Source organism: Hypanus sabinus, chromosome 22, assembly GCF_030144855.1.
Source record: "Hypanus sabinus isolate sHypSab1 chromosome 22, sHypSab1.hap1, whole genome shotgun sequence".
NCBI lineage: Eukaryota > Metazoa > Chordata > Chondrichthyes > Myliobatiformes > Dasyatidae > Hypanus > Hypanus sabinus.
In genome coordinates, this window is record NC_082727.1 from 13,956,723 (window position 1) to 13,974,396 (window position 17,674).

At 56.2% G+C, this 17,674-nt stretch overlaps 1 protein-coding gene across 1 annotated transcript in view; it reads left to right on the top strand.

Moving 5' to 3' along the window:
• The window catches only part of hpse2 (heparanase 2), a 461,866-nt gene extending 444,427 nt beyond the window's left edge, over nt 1–17,439 (top strand). Inside the window, exon 12 of the mRNA XM_059947076.1 lies at nt 14,548–17,439. Coding sequence (XP_059803059.1) covers nt 14,548–14,713 — 166 coding nt within the window. The 3' untranslated portion in view covers nt 14,714–17,439. The remainder of the gene's footprint in view (nt 1–14,547) is intronic.
• Nucleotides 17,440–17,674: the final 235 nt, after the last annotated feature.

Sequence of the window (17,674 nt, forward strand, 5' to 3'; positions counted from 1 at the left end):
CCTTCAGCCCATCCTGTCTGTGCCAACCTGTTCTGCCTAGCCCCATCGACCTACACCTGGACCATAGCCCTCCATACCCCTCTCATCCACGCATCTATCCAGACTTCTCTAAAATGTTACAACTGAACCAGCATCCACCACTCCCATCTGCAGGTCATTCCACACTCTCTCTACCCTCTAGGTGAAGGAGTTCCCCTTCAAGTTCCCCTAAAACATTTCACCTTTCGCCCTAAATCTATAACCTCTAACTGATAGATTGTTGCTTCAGGTTTTCAGGTTCCAACAACTGCTGACTCTTGTGAGTGCAAGCCTTGGGCCTGGTTGCCTTAAGTTAGTCCATTGTTCCCTCTCTCTAACCTTCACCATGTCAACCCCCTCCATCTCAGTGTTCTGTTCTGGTTGCCCCATTATAGGAAAACATGGAAGCTTTAGAGAGGGTGCATGGGAGATTTACCAGGATTGTGTCTGGATTTGAGTCAAGTCAAGTCACTTTTTATTGTCATTTTGACCAAAACTGCTGGTACAGTACACAGTAAAAATGAGACAACATTTTTCAGGACCATGGTGCTACATGAAACAATACAAAAACTACACTGAACTACGTAAACCAACACAGAGAAAAAAACTACACTGGACTACAGACCTACCCAGAGCTGCATAAAGTGCACAAGACATTGCAGGTGTTACAATAAATAATAAACAAGACAATAGGCACAGTAGAGGGCAATAAGTTCTTATCAGTCCAGTCTCTGGGTATTGAGGAGTCTGATAGTTTGAGAGGAAAGGTTGGAACAATGATGAGAAGTGTACAAGATGATAAGAGACATAGGATAGAGTGGATAGCCAGAGACTTGATTCTCCAGGACGGTGATATTTAATACCAGAGGGCATAACTGGAGGAAAGTATAGGGGTGATGTCAGAGAAGGTTTTTTTACACACAGAGTGGTGTGTGCATGGTCAGGGGTAGTTGTAGAGGCAGATACTTTAGGAGATTTAGGACACCTTTAGATAGGCACATGGATGAAAAAAATGGAGGGTGTGTGGGAGGGAAGTGTTACCTTAATATTAGAGTAGTTTCAAGTGTTGACACCACCTTGTAGGCCAACGAGCCTGTACTGGGCTGTTCCATGTGCCCTATGCCCTTTGCCTCCGTGGCTCGTTAGCACCTGAGTGGTGTAATCCACAAGCTCTGGAAGAACTTGCTGGGGCTCATGGGCAGTGTCTATGGAGGCAAAGGGGTTGGCAACATTCGGGTTGGGATCCTTCCTCAGGTCTGCGAGTGGAGGGAGCAGATAGTCTAAGGAGGAGAGGGGAAAGGGTGATATAGAGTGGTTATTAGATGCAGGGTTGGTCTCTGTACCACTCACTCGCACTCCTGATCCAAATTGTTGGTACTTTCTTTCACTCCTCCCCCAATCGCCCCACAGACACTGTTTGACCCGCTGAGCTCCTCCAGCAGATTATTATTCCAGATTCCGGCATCTGCAGCTTCTTGCATCTGCTCAAACATTCTTCACTGGCGGCAGAGACTTCAAGACATATTGATGCCTTGAAACTTAAAATGCAAGTTTTCCTTTCCGTTAAAATTGTCATTGCAACTCGTACGCAGCTCAGCACAACATGGAAACCACTGTCCCCCCTCCACGGAAACCACTCTCCCCCTCCGTGGAAACACTTCTCCTCCTCCACGGAAACCACTCTCCCCCTCCGTGGAAACCACTCTCCCCCTCCGTGGAAACACTTCTCCTCCTCCACGGAAACCACTCTCCCCCTCCGTGGAAACCACTCTCCCCCTCCGTGGAAACACTTCTCCCCCTCCGTGGAAACCACTCTCCCCCTCCACGGAAACCACTCTCCCCCTCCGTGGAAACACTTCTCCCCCTCCGTGGAAACCACTCTCCCCCTCCACGGAAACCACTCTCCCCCTCCGTGGAAACACTTCTCCTCCTCCACGGAAACCACTCTCCCCCTCCACGGAAACCACTCTCCCCCTCCGTGGAAACCACTCTCCCCCTCCGTGGAAACCACTCTCCCCCTCCGTGGAAACACTTCTCCTCCTCCACGGAAACCACTCTCCCCCTCCACGGAAACCACTCTCCCCCTCCGTGGAAACCACTCTCCCCCTCCACGGAAACCACTCTCCCCCTCCACGGAAACCACTCTCCCCCTCCGTGGAAACACTTCTCCTCCTCCACGGAAACCACTCTCCCCCTCCGTGGAAACCACTCTCCCCCTCCGTGGAAACACTTCTCCCCCTCCACGGAAACCACTCTCCCCCTCCGTGGAAACACTTCTCCCCCTCCGTGGAAACCACTCTCCCCCTCCATGGAAACCACTCTCCCCCTCCGTGGAAACACTTCTCCCCCTCCGTGGAAACCACTCTCCCCCTCCGTGGAAACCACTCTCCCCCTCCGTGGAAACACTTCTCCCCCTCCACGGAAACCACTCTCCCCCTCCGTGGAAACTACTCTCCCCCTCCACGGAAACCACTCTCCCCCTCCGTGGAAACTACTCTCCCCCTCCGTGGAAACCACTCTCCCCCTCCGTGGAAACCACTCTCCCCCTCCATGGAAACCACTCTCCCCCTCCGTGGAAACCACTCTCCCCTTCCGTGGAAACTACTCTCCCCCTCCACGGAAACCACTCTCCCCCTCCGTGGAAACACTTCTCCTCCTCCACGGAAACCACTCTCCCCCTCCGTGGAAACACTTCTCCTCCTCCACGGAAACCACTCTCCCCCTCCGTGGAAACCACTCTCCCCCTCCGTGGAAACCACTCTCCCCCTCCGTGGAAACTACTCTCCCCCTCCACGGAAACCACTCTCCCCCTCCGTGGAAACACTTCTCCCCCTCCACGGAAACCACTCTCCCCCTCCGTGGAAACCACTCTCCCCCTCCGTGGAAACCACTCTCCCCCTCCGTGGAAACACTTCTCCCCCTCCATGGAAACCACTCTCCCCCTCCGTGGAAACCACTCTCCCCCTCCGTGGAAACACTTCTCCCCCTCCACGGAAACCACTCTCCCCCTCCGTGGAAACCACTCTCCCCCTCCGTGGAAACCACTCTCCTCCTCCACGGAAACCACTCTCCCCCTCCGTGGAAACCACTCTCCTCCTCCACGGAAACCACTCTCCCCCTCCGTGGAAACACTTCCCCCCCTCCACGGAAACACTTCTCCCCCTCCACGGAAACCACTCTCCCCCTCCGTGGAAACACTTCTCCTCCTCCACGGAAACCACTCTCCCCCTCCGTGGAAACCACTCTCCTCCTCCACGGAAACCACTCTCCCCCTCCGTGGAAATCACTCTCCCCCTCCGTGGAAACCACTCTCCCCCTCCGTGGAAACCACTCTCCCCCTCCACGGAAACCACTCTCCCCCTCCGTGGAAACCACTCTCCCCCTCCGTGGAAACCACTCTCCTCCTCCACGGAAACACTTCTCCCCCTCCACGGAAACCACTCTCCCCCTCCGTGGAAACCACTCTCCTCCTCCACGGAAACCACTCTCCCCCTCCGTGGAAACCACTCTCCTCCTCCACGGAAACCACTCTCCCCCTCCGTGGAAACACTTCTCCCCCTCCACGGAAACACTTCTCCCCCTCCACGGAAACCACTCTCCCCCTCCGTGGAAACACTTCTCCTCCTCCATGGAAACCACTCTCCCCCTCCGTGGAAACCACTCTCCTCCTCCACGGAAACCACTCTCCCCCTCCGTGGAAACCACTCTCCCCCTCCACGGAAACCACTCTCCCCCTCCGTGGAAACCACTCTCCTCCTCCACGGAAACCACTCTCCCCCTCCGTGGAAACCACTCTCCTCCTCCACGGAAACCACTCTCCCCCTCCGTGGAAACACTTCTCCCCCTCCACGGAAACACTTCTCCCCCTCCACGGAAACCACTCTCCCCCTCCGTGGAAACACTTCTCCTCCTCCACGGAAACCACTCTCCCCCTCCGTGGAAACACTTCTCCCCCTCCGTGGAAACCACTCTCCCCCTCCGTGGAAACACTTCTCCCCCTCCGTGGAAACCACTCTCCCCCTCCGTGGAAACACTTCTCCCCCTCCGTGGAAACCACTCTCCCCCTCCGTGGAAACACTTCTCCTCCTCCATGGAAACCACTCTCCCCCTCCGTGGAAACCACTCTCCTCCTCCACGGAAACCACTCTCCCCCTCCGTGGAAACCACTCTCCCCCTCCGTGGAAACACTTCTCCTCCTCCACGGAAACCACTCTCCCCCTCCGTGGAAACCACTCTCCCCCTCCACGGAAACACTTCTCCCCCTCCGTGGAAACCACTCTCCCCCTCCATGGAAACCACTCTCCCCCTCCGTGGAAACTACTCTCCCCCTCCGTGGAAACCACTCTCCCCCTCCGTGGAAACCACTCTCCCCCTCCATGGAAACTACTCTCCCCCTCCACGGAAACCACTCTCCCCCTCCACGGAAACCACTCTCCCCCTCCGTGGAAACACTTCTCCTCCTCCACGGAAACCACTCTCCCCCTCCGTGGAAACACTTCTCCTCCTCCACGGAAACCACTCTCCCCCTCCGTGGAAACTACTCTCCCCCTCCATGGAAACCACTCTCCCCCTCCACGGAAACCACTCTCCCCCTCCGTGGAAACCACTCTCCCCCTCCACGGAAACACTTCTCCCCCTCCGTGGAAACCACTCTCCCCCTCCATGGAAACCACTCTCCCCCTCCGTGGAAACTACTCTCCCCCTCCGTGGAAACCACTCTCCCCCTCCGTGGAAAACACTCTCCCCCTCCATGGAAACTACTCTCCCCCTCCACGGAAACCACTCTCCCCCTCCACGGAAACCACTCTCCCCCTCCACGGAAACCACTCTCCCCCTCCGTGGAAACACTTCTCCCCCTCCACGGAAACCACTCTCCCCCTCCGTGGAAACCACTCTCCCCCTCCGTGGAAACACTTCTCCTCCTCCACGGAAACCACTCTCCCCCTCCGTGGAAACCACTCTCCCCCTCCGTGGAAACACTTCTCCCCCTCCGTGGAAACTACTCTCCCCCTCCGTGGAAACTACTCTCCCTCTCCGTGGAAACCACTCTCCCCCTCCGTGGAAACACTTCTCCTCCTCCACGGAAACCACTCTCCCCCTCCACGGAAACCACTCTCCCCCTCCGTGGAAACCACTCTCCCCTTCCGTGGAAACTACTCTCCCCCTCCGTGGAAACACTTCTCCCCCTCCGTGGAAACCACTCTCCCCCTCCGTGGAAACCACTTCTCCCCCTCCGTGGAAACCACTCTCCCCCTCCACGGAAACCACTCTCCCCCTCCACGGAAACCACTCTCCCCCTCCACGGAAACTACTCTCCCCCTCCGTGGAAACCACTCTCCCCCTCCGTGGAAACCACTCTCCCCCTCCGTGGAAACTACTCTCCCCCTCCGTGGAAACACTTCTCCCCCTCCGTGGAAACCATTCTCCCCCTCCGTGGAAACCACTTCTCCCCCTCCGTGGAAACCACTCTCCTCCTCCACGGAAACCACTCTCCCCCTCCGTGGAAACACTTCTCCCCCTCCACGGAAACACTTCTCCCCCTCCACGGAAACCACTCTCCCCCTCCGTGGAAACCACTCTCCCCCTCCGTGGAAACCACTCTCCCCCTCCACGGAAACCACTCTCCCCCTCCACGGAAACCACTCTCCCCCTCCGTGGAAACCACTCTCCCCCTCCACGGAAACCACTCTCCCCCTCCGTGGAAACACTTCTCCCCCTCCGTGGAAACCACTCTCCCCCTCCGTGGAAACCACTCTCCCCCTCCGTGGAAACACTTCTCCTCCTCCACGGAAACCACTCTCCCCCTCCACGGAAACCACTCTCCCCCTCCGTGGAAACACTTCTCCCCCTCCACGGAAACCACTCTCCCCCTCCGTGGAAACCACTCTCCCCCTCCGTGGAAACACTTCTCCCCCTCCGTGGAAACCACTCTCCCCCTCCATGGAAACCACTCTCCCCCTCCGTGGAAACCACTCTCCCCCTCCGTGGAAACCACTCTCCCCCTCCGTGGAAACACTTCTCCCCCTCCGTGGAAACCACTCTCCCCCTCCACGGAAACCACTCTCCCCCTCCGTGGAAACACTTCTCCCCCTCCACGGAAACCACTCTCCCCCTCCGTGGAAACACTTCTCCTCCTCCGTGGAAACCACTCTCCCCCTCCGTGGAAACACTTCTCCCCCTCCGTGGAAACCACTCTCCCCCTCCACGGAAACCACTCTCCCCCTCCGTGGAAACACTTCTCCCCCTCCGTGGAAACCACTCTCCCCCTCCGTGGAAACACTTCTCCCCCTCCGTGGAAACCACTCTCCCCCTCCATGGAAACTACTCTCCCCCTCCGTGGAAACCACTCTCCCCCTCCGTGGAAACTACTCTCCCCCTCCGTGGAAACCACTCTCCCCCTCCGTGGAAACACTTCTCCTCCTCCATGGAAACCACTCTCCCCTTCCGTGGAAACACTTCTCCCCCTCCACGGAAACCACTCTCCCCCTCCGTGGAAACACTTCTCCCCCTCCACGGAAACCACTCTCCCCCTCCGTGGAAACCACTCTCCCCCTCCGTGGAAACTACTCTCCCCCTCCGTGGAAACCACTCTCCCCCTCCGTGGAAACACTTCTCCCCCTCCACGGAAACCACTCTCCCCCTCCGTGGAAACCACTCTCCCCCTCCGTGGAAACTACTCTCCCCCTCCGTGGAAACACTTCTCCTCCTCCACGGAAACCACTCTCCCCCTCCGTGGAAACCACTCTCCCCCTCCGTGGAAACACTTCTCCCCCTCCACGGAAACCACTCTCCCCCTCCGTGGAAACCACTCTCCCCCTCCGTGGAAACTACTCTCCCCCTCCATGGAAACCACTCTCCCCCTCCACGGAAACCACTCTCCCCCTCCGTGGAAACCACTCTCCCCCTCCACGGAAACACTTCTCCCCCTCCGTGGAAACCACTCTCCCCCTCCATGGAAACCACTCTCCCCCTCCGTGGAAACTACTCTCCCCCTCCGTGGAAACCACTCTCCCCCTCCGTGGAAACCACTCTCCCCCTCCATGGAAACTACTCTCCCCCTCCACGGAAACCACTCTCCCCCTCCACGGAAACCACTCTCCCCCTCCACGGAAACCACTCTCCCCCCTCCGTGGAAACACTTCTCCCCCTCCACGGAAACCACTCTCCCCCTCCGTGGAAACCACTCTCCCCCTCCGTGGAAACACTTCTCCTCCTCCACGGAAACCACTCTCCTCCTCCACGGAAACCACTCTCCCCCTCCGTGGAAACACTTCTCCCCCTCCACGGAAACACTTCTCCCCCTCCACGGAAACCACTCTCCCCCTCCGTGGAAACCACTCTCCCCCTCCGTGGAAACCACTCTCCCCCTCCACGGAAACCACTCTCCCCCTCCACGGAAACCACTCTCCCCCTCCGTGGAAACCACTCTCCCCCTCCACGGAAACCACTCTCCCCCTCCGTGGAAACACTTCTCCCCCTCCGTGGAAACCACTCTCCCCCTCCGTGGAAACCACTCTCCCCCTCCGTGGAAACCACTCTCCCCCTCCGTGGAAACACTTCTCCTCCTCCACGGAAACCACTCTCCCCCTCCACGGAAACCACTCTCCCCCTCCGTGGAAACACTTCTCCCCCTCCACGGAAACCACTCTCCCCCTCCGTGGAAACCACTCTCCCCCTCCGTGGAAACACTTCTCCCCCTCCGTGGAAACCACTCTCCCCCTCCATGGAAACCACTCTCCCCCTCCGTGGAAACCACTCTCCCCCTCCGTGGAAACCACTCTCCCCCTCCGTGGAAACACTTCTCCCCCTCCGTGGAAACCACTCTCCCCCTCCACGGAAACCACTCTCCCCCTCCGTGGAAACACTTCTCCCCCTCCACGGAAACCACTCTCCCCCTCCGTGGAAACACTTCTCCTCCTCCGTGGAAACCACTCTCCCCCTCCGTGGAAACACTTCTCCCCCTCCGTGGAAACCACTCTCCCCCTCCACGGAAACCACTCTCCCCCTCCGTGGAAACACTTCTCCCCCTCCGTGGAAACCACTCTCCCCCTCCGTGGAAACACTTCTCCCCCTCCGTGGAAACCACTCTCCCCCTCCATGGAAACTACTCTCCCCCTCCGTGGAAACCACTCTCCCCCTCCGTGGAAACTACTCTCCCCCTCCGTGGAAACCACTCTCCCCCTCCGTGGAAACACTTCTCCTCCTCCATGGAAACCACTCTCCCCTTCCGTGGAAACACTTCTCCCCCTCCACGGAAACCACTCTCCCCCTCCGTGGAAACACTTCTCCCCCTCCACGGAAACCACTCTCCCCCTCCGTGGAAACCACTCTCCCCCTCCGTGGAAACTACTCTCCCCCTCCGTGGAAACCACTCTCCCCCTCCGTGGAAACACTTCTCCCCCTCCACGGAAACCACTCTCCCCCTCCGTGGAAACCACTCTCCCCCTCCCCCCTCCGTGGAAACACTTCTCCTCCTCCACGGAAACCAATCTCCCCCTCCCGTGGAAACCACTCTCCCCCTCCGTGGAAACACTTCTCCCCCCTCCACGGAAACCACTCTCCCCCTCCGTGGAAACCACTCTCCCCCCTCCGTGGAAACTACTCTCCCCCCTCCAGTGGAAACCACTCTCCTCCCTCCACGGAAACCACTCTCCCCCTCCGTGGAAACCACTCTCCCCCCTCCGACGGAAACACTTCTCCCCCTCCGTGGAAACCACTCTCCCCCTCCATGGGAAACCACTCTCCCCCTCCGTGGAAACCTACTCTCCCCCTCCGTGGAAACCACTCTCCCCCTCCGTGGAAACCACTCTCCCCCTCCATGGAAACACTCTCCCCCTCCACGGAAACCACTCTCCCCCTCCACGGAAACCACTCTCCCCCTCCGTGGAAACACTCTCCCCCTCCGTGGAAACACTTCTCTCCCCCTCCACGGAAACCACTCTCCCCCTCCGTGGAAACCACTCTCCCCCTCCGTGGAAACACTTCTCCTCCTCCACGGAAACCACTCTCCCCCTCCGTGGAAACCACTCTCCCCCTCCGTGGAAACACTTCTCCCCCTCCGTGGAAACTACTCTCCCCCTCCGTCGGAAACCACTCTCCCCCTCCGTGGAAACCACTCTCCCCCTCCGTGGAAACACTTCTCCTCCTCCACGGAAACCACTCTCCCCTCCTCGGAAACCACTCTCCCCCTCCGTGGAAACCACTCTCCCCCTCCGTGGAAACTACTCTCCCCCTCCGTGGAAACACTTCTCCCCCTCCGTGGAAACCACTCTCCCCCTCCGTGGAAACCACTTCTCCCCCTCCGTGGAAACCACTCTCCCCCTCCACGGAAACCACTCTCCCCCTCCACGGAAACCACTCTCCCCCTCCACGGAAACCACTCTCCCCCTCCGTGGAAACCACTCTCCCCCTCCGTGGAAACCACTCTCCCCCTCCGTGGAAACTACTCTCCCCCTCCCGTGGAAACACTTCTCCCCCTCCGTGGAAACCATTCTCCCCCTCCGTGGAAACCACTTCTCCCCCTCCGTGGAAACCACTCTCCCCCTCCGTGGAAACACTTCTCCCCCTCCGTGGAAACCACTCTCCCCCTCCGTGGAAACACTTCTCCTCCTCCACGGAAACCACTCTCCCCCTCCACGGAAACCACTCTCCCCCTCCGTGGAAACACTTCTCCCCCTCCACGGAAACCACTCTCCCCCTCCGTGGAAACCACTCTCCCCCCTCCGTGGAAACACTTCTCCCCCTCCGTGGAAACCACTCTCCCCCTCCGTGGAAACCACTCTCCCCCTCCGTGGAAACCACTCTCCCCCTCCGTGGAAACACTTCTCCCCCTCCGTGGAAACCACTCTCCCCCTCCACGGAAACCACTCTCCCCCTCCGTGGAAACACTTCTCCCCCTCCACGGAAACCACTCTCCCCCTCCGTGGAAACTACTCTCCCCCTCCGTGGAAACACTTCTCCCCCCTCCGTGGAAACCACTCTCCCCCTCCGTGGAAACCACTCTCCCCCTCCGTGGAAACTACTCTCCCCCTCCGTGGAAACACCTTCTCCTCCTCCACGGAAACCACTCTCCCCCTCCACGGAAACCACTCTCCCCCCTCCGTGGAAACACTTCTCCTCCTCCACGGAAACCACTCTCCCCCTCCGTGGAAACACTTCTCCTCCTCCGTGGAAACCACTCTCCCCCTCCGTGGAAACACTTCTCCCCCTCCGTGGAAACCACTCTCCCCCTCCACGGAAACCACTCTCCCCCTCCGTGGAAACACTTCTCCCCCTCCGTGGAAACCACTCTCCCCCTCCGTGGAAACACTTCTCCCCCTCCGTGGAAACCACTCTCCCCCTCCATGGAAACTACTCTCCCCCTCCGTGGAAACCACTCTCCCCCCTCCGTGGAAACTACTCTCCCCCTCCGTGGAAACCACTCTCCCCCTCCGTGGAAACACTTCTCCTCCTCCATGGAAACCACTCTCCCCTTCCGTGGAAACACTTCTCCCCCTCCACGGAAACCACTCTCCCCCTCCGTGGAAACACTTCTCCCCCTCCACGGAAACCACTCTCCCCCTCCGTGGAAACCACTCTCCCCCTCCGTGGAAACTACTCTCCCCCTCCGTGGAAACCACTCTCCCCCTCCGTGGAAACACTTCTCCCCCTCCACGGAAACCACTCTCCCCCTCCGTGGAAACCACTCTCCCCCTCCGTGGAAACTACTCTCCCCCTCCGTGGAAACACTTCTCCTCCTCCACGGAAACCACTCTCCCCCTCCGTGGAAACCACTCTCCCCCTCCGTGGAAACACTTCTCCCCCTCCACGGAAACCACTCTCCCCCTCCGTGGAAACCACTCTCCCCCTCCGTGGAAACTACTCTCCCCCTCCGTGGAAACACTTCTCCCCCTCCACGGAAACCACTCTCCCCCTCCGTGGAAACACTTCTCCCCCTCCACGGAAACCACTCTCCCCCTCCGTGGAAACACTTCTCCTCCTCCGTGGAAACTACTCCCCCCCTCCACGGAAACCACTCTCCCCCTCCGTGGAAACACTTCTCCCCCTCCACGGAAACCACACTCCCCCTCCGTGGAAACCACTCTCCCCCTCCGTGGAAACACTTCTCCCCCTCCGTGGAAACCACTCTCCCCCTCCGTGGAAACCACTCTCCCCCTCCGTGGAAACTACTCTCCCCCCTCCGTGGAAACCACTCTCCCCCTCCGTGGAAACACTTCTCCTCCTCCACGGAAACCACTCTCCCCCTCCGTGGAAACCACTCTCCCCCTCCGTGGAAACACTTCTCCCCCTCCACGGAAACCACTCTCCCCCTCCGTGGAAACCACTCTCCCCCTCCGTGGAAACTACTCTCCCCCTCCGTGGAAACACTTCTCCCCCTCCACGGAAACCACTCTCCCCCTCCGTGGAAACACTTCTCCCCCTCCACGGAAACCACTCTCCCCCTCCGTGGAAACTACTCTCCCCCTCCACGGAAACCACTCTCCCCCTCCGTGGAAACACTTCTCCTCCTCCGTGGAAACTACTCTCCCCCTCCACGGAAACCACTCTCCCCCTCCGTGGAAACACTTCTCCCCCTCCACGGAAACCACTCTCCCCCTCCGTGGAAACCACTCTCCCCCTCCGTGGAAACTACTCTCCCCCTCCGTGGAAACACTTCTCCCCCTCCACGGAAACCACTCTCCCCCTCCGTGGAAACACTTCTCCCCCTCCACGGAAACCACTCTCCCCCTCCGTGGAAACACTTCTCCTCCTCCGTGGAAACCACTCTCCCCCTCCGTGGAAACCACTCTCCCCCTCCGTGGAAACTACTCTCCCCCTCCGTGGAAACCACTCTCCCCCTCCGTGGAAACACTTCTCCTCCTCCACGGAAACCACTCTCCCCCTCCGTGGAAACCACTCTCCCCCTCCGTGGAAACACTTCTCCCCCTCCACGGAAACCACTCTCCCCCTCCGTGGAAACCACTCTCCCCCTCCGTGGAAACTACTCTCCCCCTCCGTGGAAACACTTCTCCCCCTCCACGGAAACCACTCTCCCCCTCCGTGGAAACACTTCTCCCCCTCCACGGAAACCACTCTCCCCCTCCGTGGAAACACTTCTCCTCCTCCGTGGAAACTACTCTCCCCCTCCACGGAAACCACTCTCCCCCTCCGTGGAAACACTTCTCCCCCTCCACGGAAACCACTCTCCCCCTCCGTGGAAACCACTCTCCCCCTCCGTGGAAACACTTCTCCCCCTCCGTGGAAACCACTCTCCCCCTCCGTGGAAACCACTCTCCCCCTCCGTGGAAACTACTCTCCCCCTCCGTGGAAACCACTCTCCCCCTCCGTGGAAACACTTCTCCCCCTCCACGGAAACCACTCTCCCCCTCCGTGGAAACACTTCTCCTCCTCCACGGAAACCACTCTCCCCCTCCACGGAAACCACTCTCCCCCTCCGTGGAAACACTTCTCCTCCTCCACGGGAACCACTCTCCCCCTCCACGGAAACCACTCTCCCCCTCCGTGGAAACCACTCTCCCCCTCCACGGAAACCACTCTCCCCCTCCGTGGAAACCACTCTCCCCCTCCGTGGAAACCACTCTCCCCCTCCGTGGAAACTACTCTCCCCCTCCACGGAAACCACTCTCCCCCTCCGTGGAAACACTTCTCCCCCTCCGTGGAAACACTTCTCCCCCTCCGTGGAAACCACTCTCCCCCTCCGTGGAAACCACTCTCCCCCTCCACGGAAACCACTCTCCCCCTCCGTGGAAACACTTCTCCCCCTCCGTGGAAACACTTCTCCCCCTCCGTGGAAACACTTCTCCCCCTCCGTGGAAACCACTCTCCCCCTCCACGGAAACCACTCTCCCCCTCCGTGGAAACCACTCTCCCCCTCCACGGAAACCACTCTCCCCCTCCACGGAAACCACTCTCCCCCTCCGTGGAAACACTTCTCCCCCTCCGTGGAAACACTTCTCCCCCTCCACGGAAACCACTCTCCCCTTCCGTGGAAACACTTCTCCCCCTCCGTGGAAACCACTCTCCCCCTCCGTGGAAACACTTCTCCCCCTCCGTGGAAACTACTCTCCCCCTCCGTGGAAACCACTCTCCCCCTCCGTGGAAACTACTCTCCCCCTCCGTGGAAACCACTCTCCCCCTCCGTGGAAACACTTCTCCCCCTCCATGGAAACTACTCTCCCCCTCCGTGGAAACTACTCTCCCCCTCCGTGGAAACTACTCTCCCCCTCCATGGAAACGCTTCTCCCCTTCCGTGGAAACCACTCTCCCCCTCCGTGGAAACACTTCTCCCCCTCCGTGGACTCTGACTGCACTTCCCGCTGTCTCAGGAGAGCTGCCAGCCTAGTCAAAGATCCACCCATCCCGAGCATTCTCTCTTCTCTTTTCCATCAGGCATAAGATACCGAAGCCTGAAAGCATGTCCCACCAGGCTCAAGGACAGCCACTTGTATGGACCGCTTGAGCAATAACCATGTAACCATATACCGGTAACAATTACAGCATGGAAACAAGCCATCTCGGTCCTTCTAGCCCATTCCGAACGCTTACTCTCACCTAGTCCCACCGATCTGCACTCAGCCCATAACCCTCCATTCCTTTCCTGTCTATATACCTATCCAATTTTACTTTAAATGACAATATTGAACCTGCCTCCACCACTTCTACTGGAAGCTCATTCCACACAGTTACCACTCTTTGAATAAAGAAATTCCCCCTCGTGTTACCCCTAAACTTTTGCCCTCTAACTCTCAACTCATGTCCTCTTGTTTGAATCTCCCCTACTCTCAATGGAAAAAGCCTATCAATGTCAACTCTATCTATCCTCCTCATAATTTTAAATACCTCTATCAAATTCCCCCCTCAACCTTCTACACTCCAAAGAAAAAAGTCCTAACTTGTTCAACCTTTCTCTGTAACTTAGGTGCTGAAACCCAGGTAACATTCTAGTAAATCTTCCCTGTACTCTCTCTATACTCTCCACGATTCTCGAGCTCCTCTATAAGATGGATTCTTGGACTCACAATCACCATGTCATGATGTGCACTTTACCGTTTAACTACACTGACCTTCCTCGGCCACTTTTACATTTTACTCTGCACTCCGTTATTGTTTTTCCTTGGCTTGTCTCAATGCACTGGGGAATAACTTGATCTGTGTGAACAATACGCAGGAGAAGCTTTTCACTCTACGTGTGACAATAATAAACCAATTCCAGTACCGAGGTCAGTTTCCATCCTGTTGCTTTTAGTCTCTTGAATGATAAGATGAACTCTAGACTTCACAGTCTCGTGTGATGTGGCCTTGTACTTCAATCGTCTGCCGGCACTACACTTCCTCTGCAACTGATAAACTTTATTCTGCACTCTGTATTGTTTTGCCTTGTTCTACCTCAATGCACCATGTATGAACAGTATGCTAGACAAGCTTGGTACAGTAATAAACCAATACTTACTTTATTCAGAATCTGTTTCACATTGCCATTTGAAGCTTTTCTGAATGTCAGACAAGTGATGTGTGTCTTATTTATTCCAGATCAGTACAGCTAAACGGTCGCCAGTTGTCGATGGTCGACGACGAGACGCTTCCTGATTTGAGGCCAAGAACTCTTCGAGCTGGGAGAATCGTGGTGATCCCACCTCTCTCCATCGGATTCTATGTGGTGAAGAATGCAAACGCTCCCTCCTGCAAGTTTCGGTAGCCGTGTGGCCCGGAGACTGAGACCCTACCTCTGTGTCCTGCAGTGATGTTAAAACCAACAACACCAACAAGAAATCAGCAGCTGACCGTTTCCACCCCTCCCGGAAGCTCATCCGAACCCAAGACCTGGGATTTCTCTCAAGACTGGCATCACGGCCTTCACCCATCCTTCCTCCTGTCGTTCGGAGTTGGTTCTGCTGGTTGAGATCAGCTCACGCCCTCCAGAGCATTAACATTCTCAGAGGTGCTGCAAGATTGAAGGAACTGTTACCAACATGGCAGCATTTGGACAATGCCTCAGTCCACCGATCTCCACTGAGGCTCAAGCAACTTCAGTGTTCAAATTCAAGCTTATTGTCATTACTCCATACAGCTAAATGAAACACTGTTTCTCTAAGGCCAAGGTGAAAATAACAGCACATATAGTCACACACAGCACATACAGTTACAATCCGATACAGAAGGTCACAAATAATATTAGCACAGGTCCCTGAGTGGCATAGCCCGAAGATTGATGGTGCATGGGATGTTGTCCTGGAGCCACGTTTCTGTAGGGAAAAGTGCGCAGCAGTTCCTCATCTCGTGCTGGGTCAGTTGTAGACAAAGATAGTCAGTTTGTTTTCCAGAGAGTGAACAGCAGAGAGCAGTATAGACCTGGAGAGGTGGCCTACAGGGATTAGCCTTTAACCCAGCACTGATTCCAGCGGGATTGCTGCCCTTCTGTTTCCTCGCACACCTTTTCCGATGCCTCCTCTACGGGGTGGCTGTAACAGGCGAACCCGCAGCTGAGGGCCTGGTCCGTGCAATAACCCAAGCCTGCACAACTCCTCCACCATCACTCTCGCTAATGAACTGGACTTACGGCACTTTGTATTATCAATGTCCAACGGGGTCATTCGATTGTAGGAACAGTATTTAAGGCAAGCAGTTACACCTTTTGCTGGACCCAGAGAGGCCTTTATGAATAAGCGCACCGCATCTTACCGAACTAAAGGAAGAGTTAGTTATCGTCCCAGTAACTCAAATCTAAATTTGCATGGAATCTCATCCAAGCATGCAAATGGTCGGTCCGTGTGAACGGAATAAATCTGCAAGTCTCTGATCAGCATCCATTAACCATCCTAATGATTTCACGGGTCTAGGTGTTTGATCAGCATTTATTGACCATCCCTTAATGTCCCTGAATGAAGAAGCCCAATAGGTCGTTTCACAGGGGGAGCTACCTGAAGCTTGTATCATCCAATCCTGTGATAAGGAGAGGGAGGAGAACCCGTCTGCCCACTGACCAGTGCTGAAACATTAGCGTAGAAGGTGTCTGACCCAGGCAGGGGCAAAATTGATGATCATTTACCCTTGGCTCAGATACAGAGGGTGGATGTCCTGCTGTCATCAGCAAACCCCGTTTGCAAGTGGAGGCAGCTGATGACACAGGTTTGAAATCATTGACTTAAACACAAAGACACACACGTTGTCCAATCATCCATCCAGTAGCTTGACCAGATCCAAGGTCGTCAACCATCCCTCTTCCTCCTCACATGTCACCTGACCCACCGAGCTTTGAGATTTATTTTTATTTATTTAGAGCCTTCTGACCCAGTGAGCCCAATTACATCCACATGGACAATTAACCTACTTATCCCTATGTCTTTGGAATGTGGGAGGAAACCAGAGCACTTGGAGGAAATCCATGCGGTCACAGGAAGAAAGTACCCTTCCAGGTAGTGACAGGAATTGTAATAGCATTCCTCTGTTCACTGCTGTACTGTACCCAGATTCCAACTTCTCTTGTGTCTCTGTCCAATCGTTTATATTTGCCTGTAATGTCTTGCAAGTTAATGCAGTACAGGAAGAGACAATGTGCTCCACTGAGCTGATGTAAAAGCTCTCCTTTGTCAAGAACTCTGATAATCTGATATCCAATTGATCAACAATCCCAAAGACACGAGAAGCCACAGATGCTGGAATCTGGACCAGCAAACAATCTGCTGGAGGAACTCAGCAGTTCAGGCAGCACCTGTGGGTCCGCAGGTGGAAAGAATGATCAGTATTTTGAGTCAAAGCCCTGCATCAGGGCTGAGGGTGGAAAGGGGGAATAGTCAATACTAAGGAGAAGAGGGGGAGGTTTGAGACAGGGTCCGGAAGATGGTAGGTGGCCTAGGTGGGGTGATAGGATGACGTGGGGCATAGTAGCAAAGTGGTTAGCATAAGGCTTTACGGTGCCAATGAGAGGGGCTCAATTCTGCTGCTGTCTGTAAGGAGTCTGCACGATTTCCCTGTGGCTACGTAGGTTTTCTTGGGTTTCTTTTCACATTCCAAAGTGATACAGTTAGGCTTAGTAAGTTGTGGGCACAATATGTTGGCATTGCAAGCATGGCAATGCTCGAGCGCTGTCCCCAGCACATCCTCGGACTGGCACAAATGACACATTTCACTGTATGCTTCAATGTAAACTAATCTCATCTTAGATGGAGGTAGGAGGGGGATTGGGAAGGGTGGATGGTGGGTGACAAGTGGCAGGTGAGTTTTGGGTGAAGGTGTCGATCTGACTCAGTCTGAAACCGGAGTGTGAGTGGGGTCCAGACTGGAAGTGAGAAGGGAAGCCAAATGTAGAGTTAGGAACATGGACAGGTTTGCAGCCTGTGCTAAGGTCCAGAGAAAATGTACATTTCAGCTCGATACAAGCTGAAATTCACTATTTCCCACTCTCTTTAAACTCACCAGGGCTGATCTTCCTGTCCCCTGTCAGCTCACCAGGTTCAATGGAAAATTCATTGAACTGCTGTAATAAATAGTTTTAAAAGATATATTTAACGAATCGCTTCACAGCTTTAGCTGGCGATCAGCACTGGGGGGAGAATTCCCACTGCCGTCTGTAAGGAAGTTGTGCGTTTTCTCCTGGACGGCATGGGTTGCCTCCAGGAGCTCAGCTTTACTTCCACGTTCCAAAGGCTTTTGCGGACGT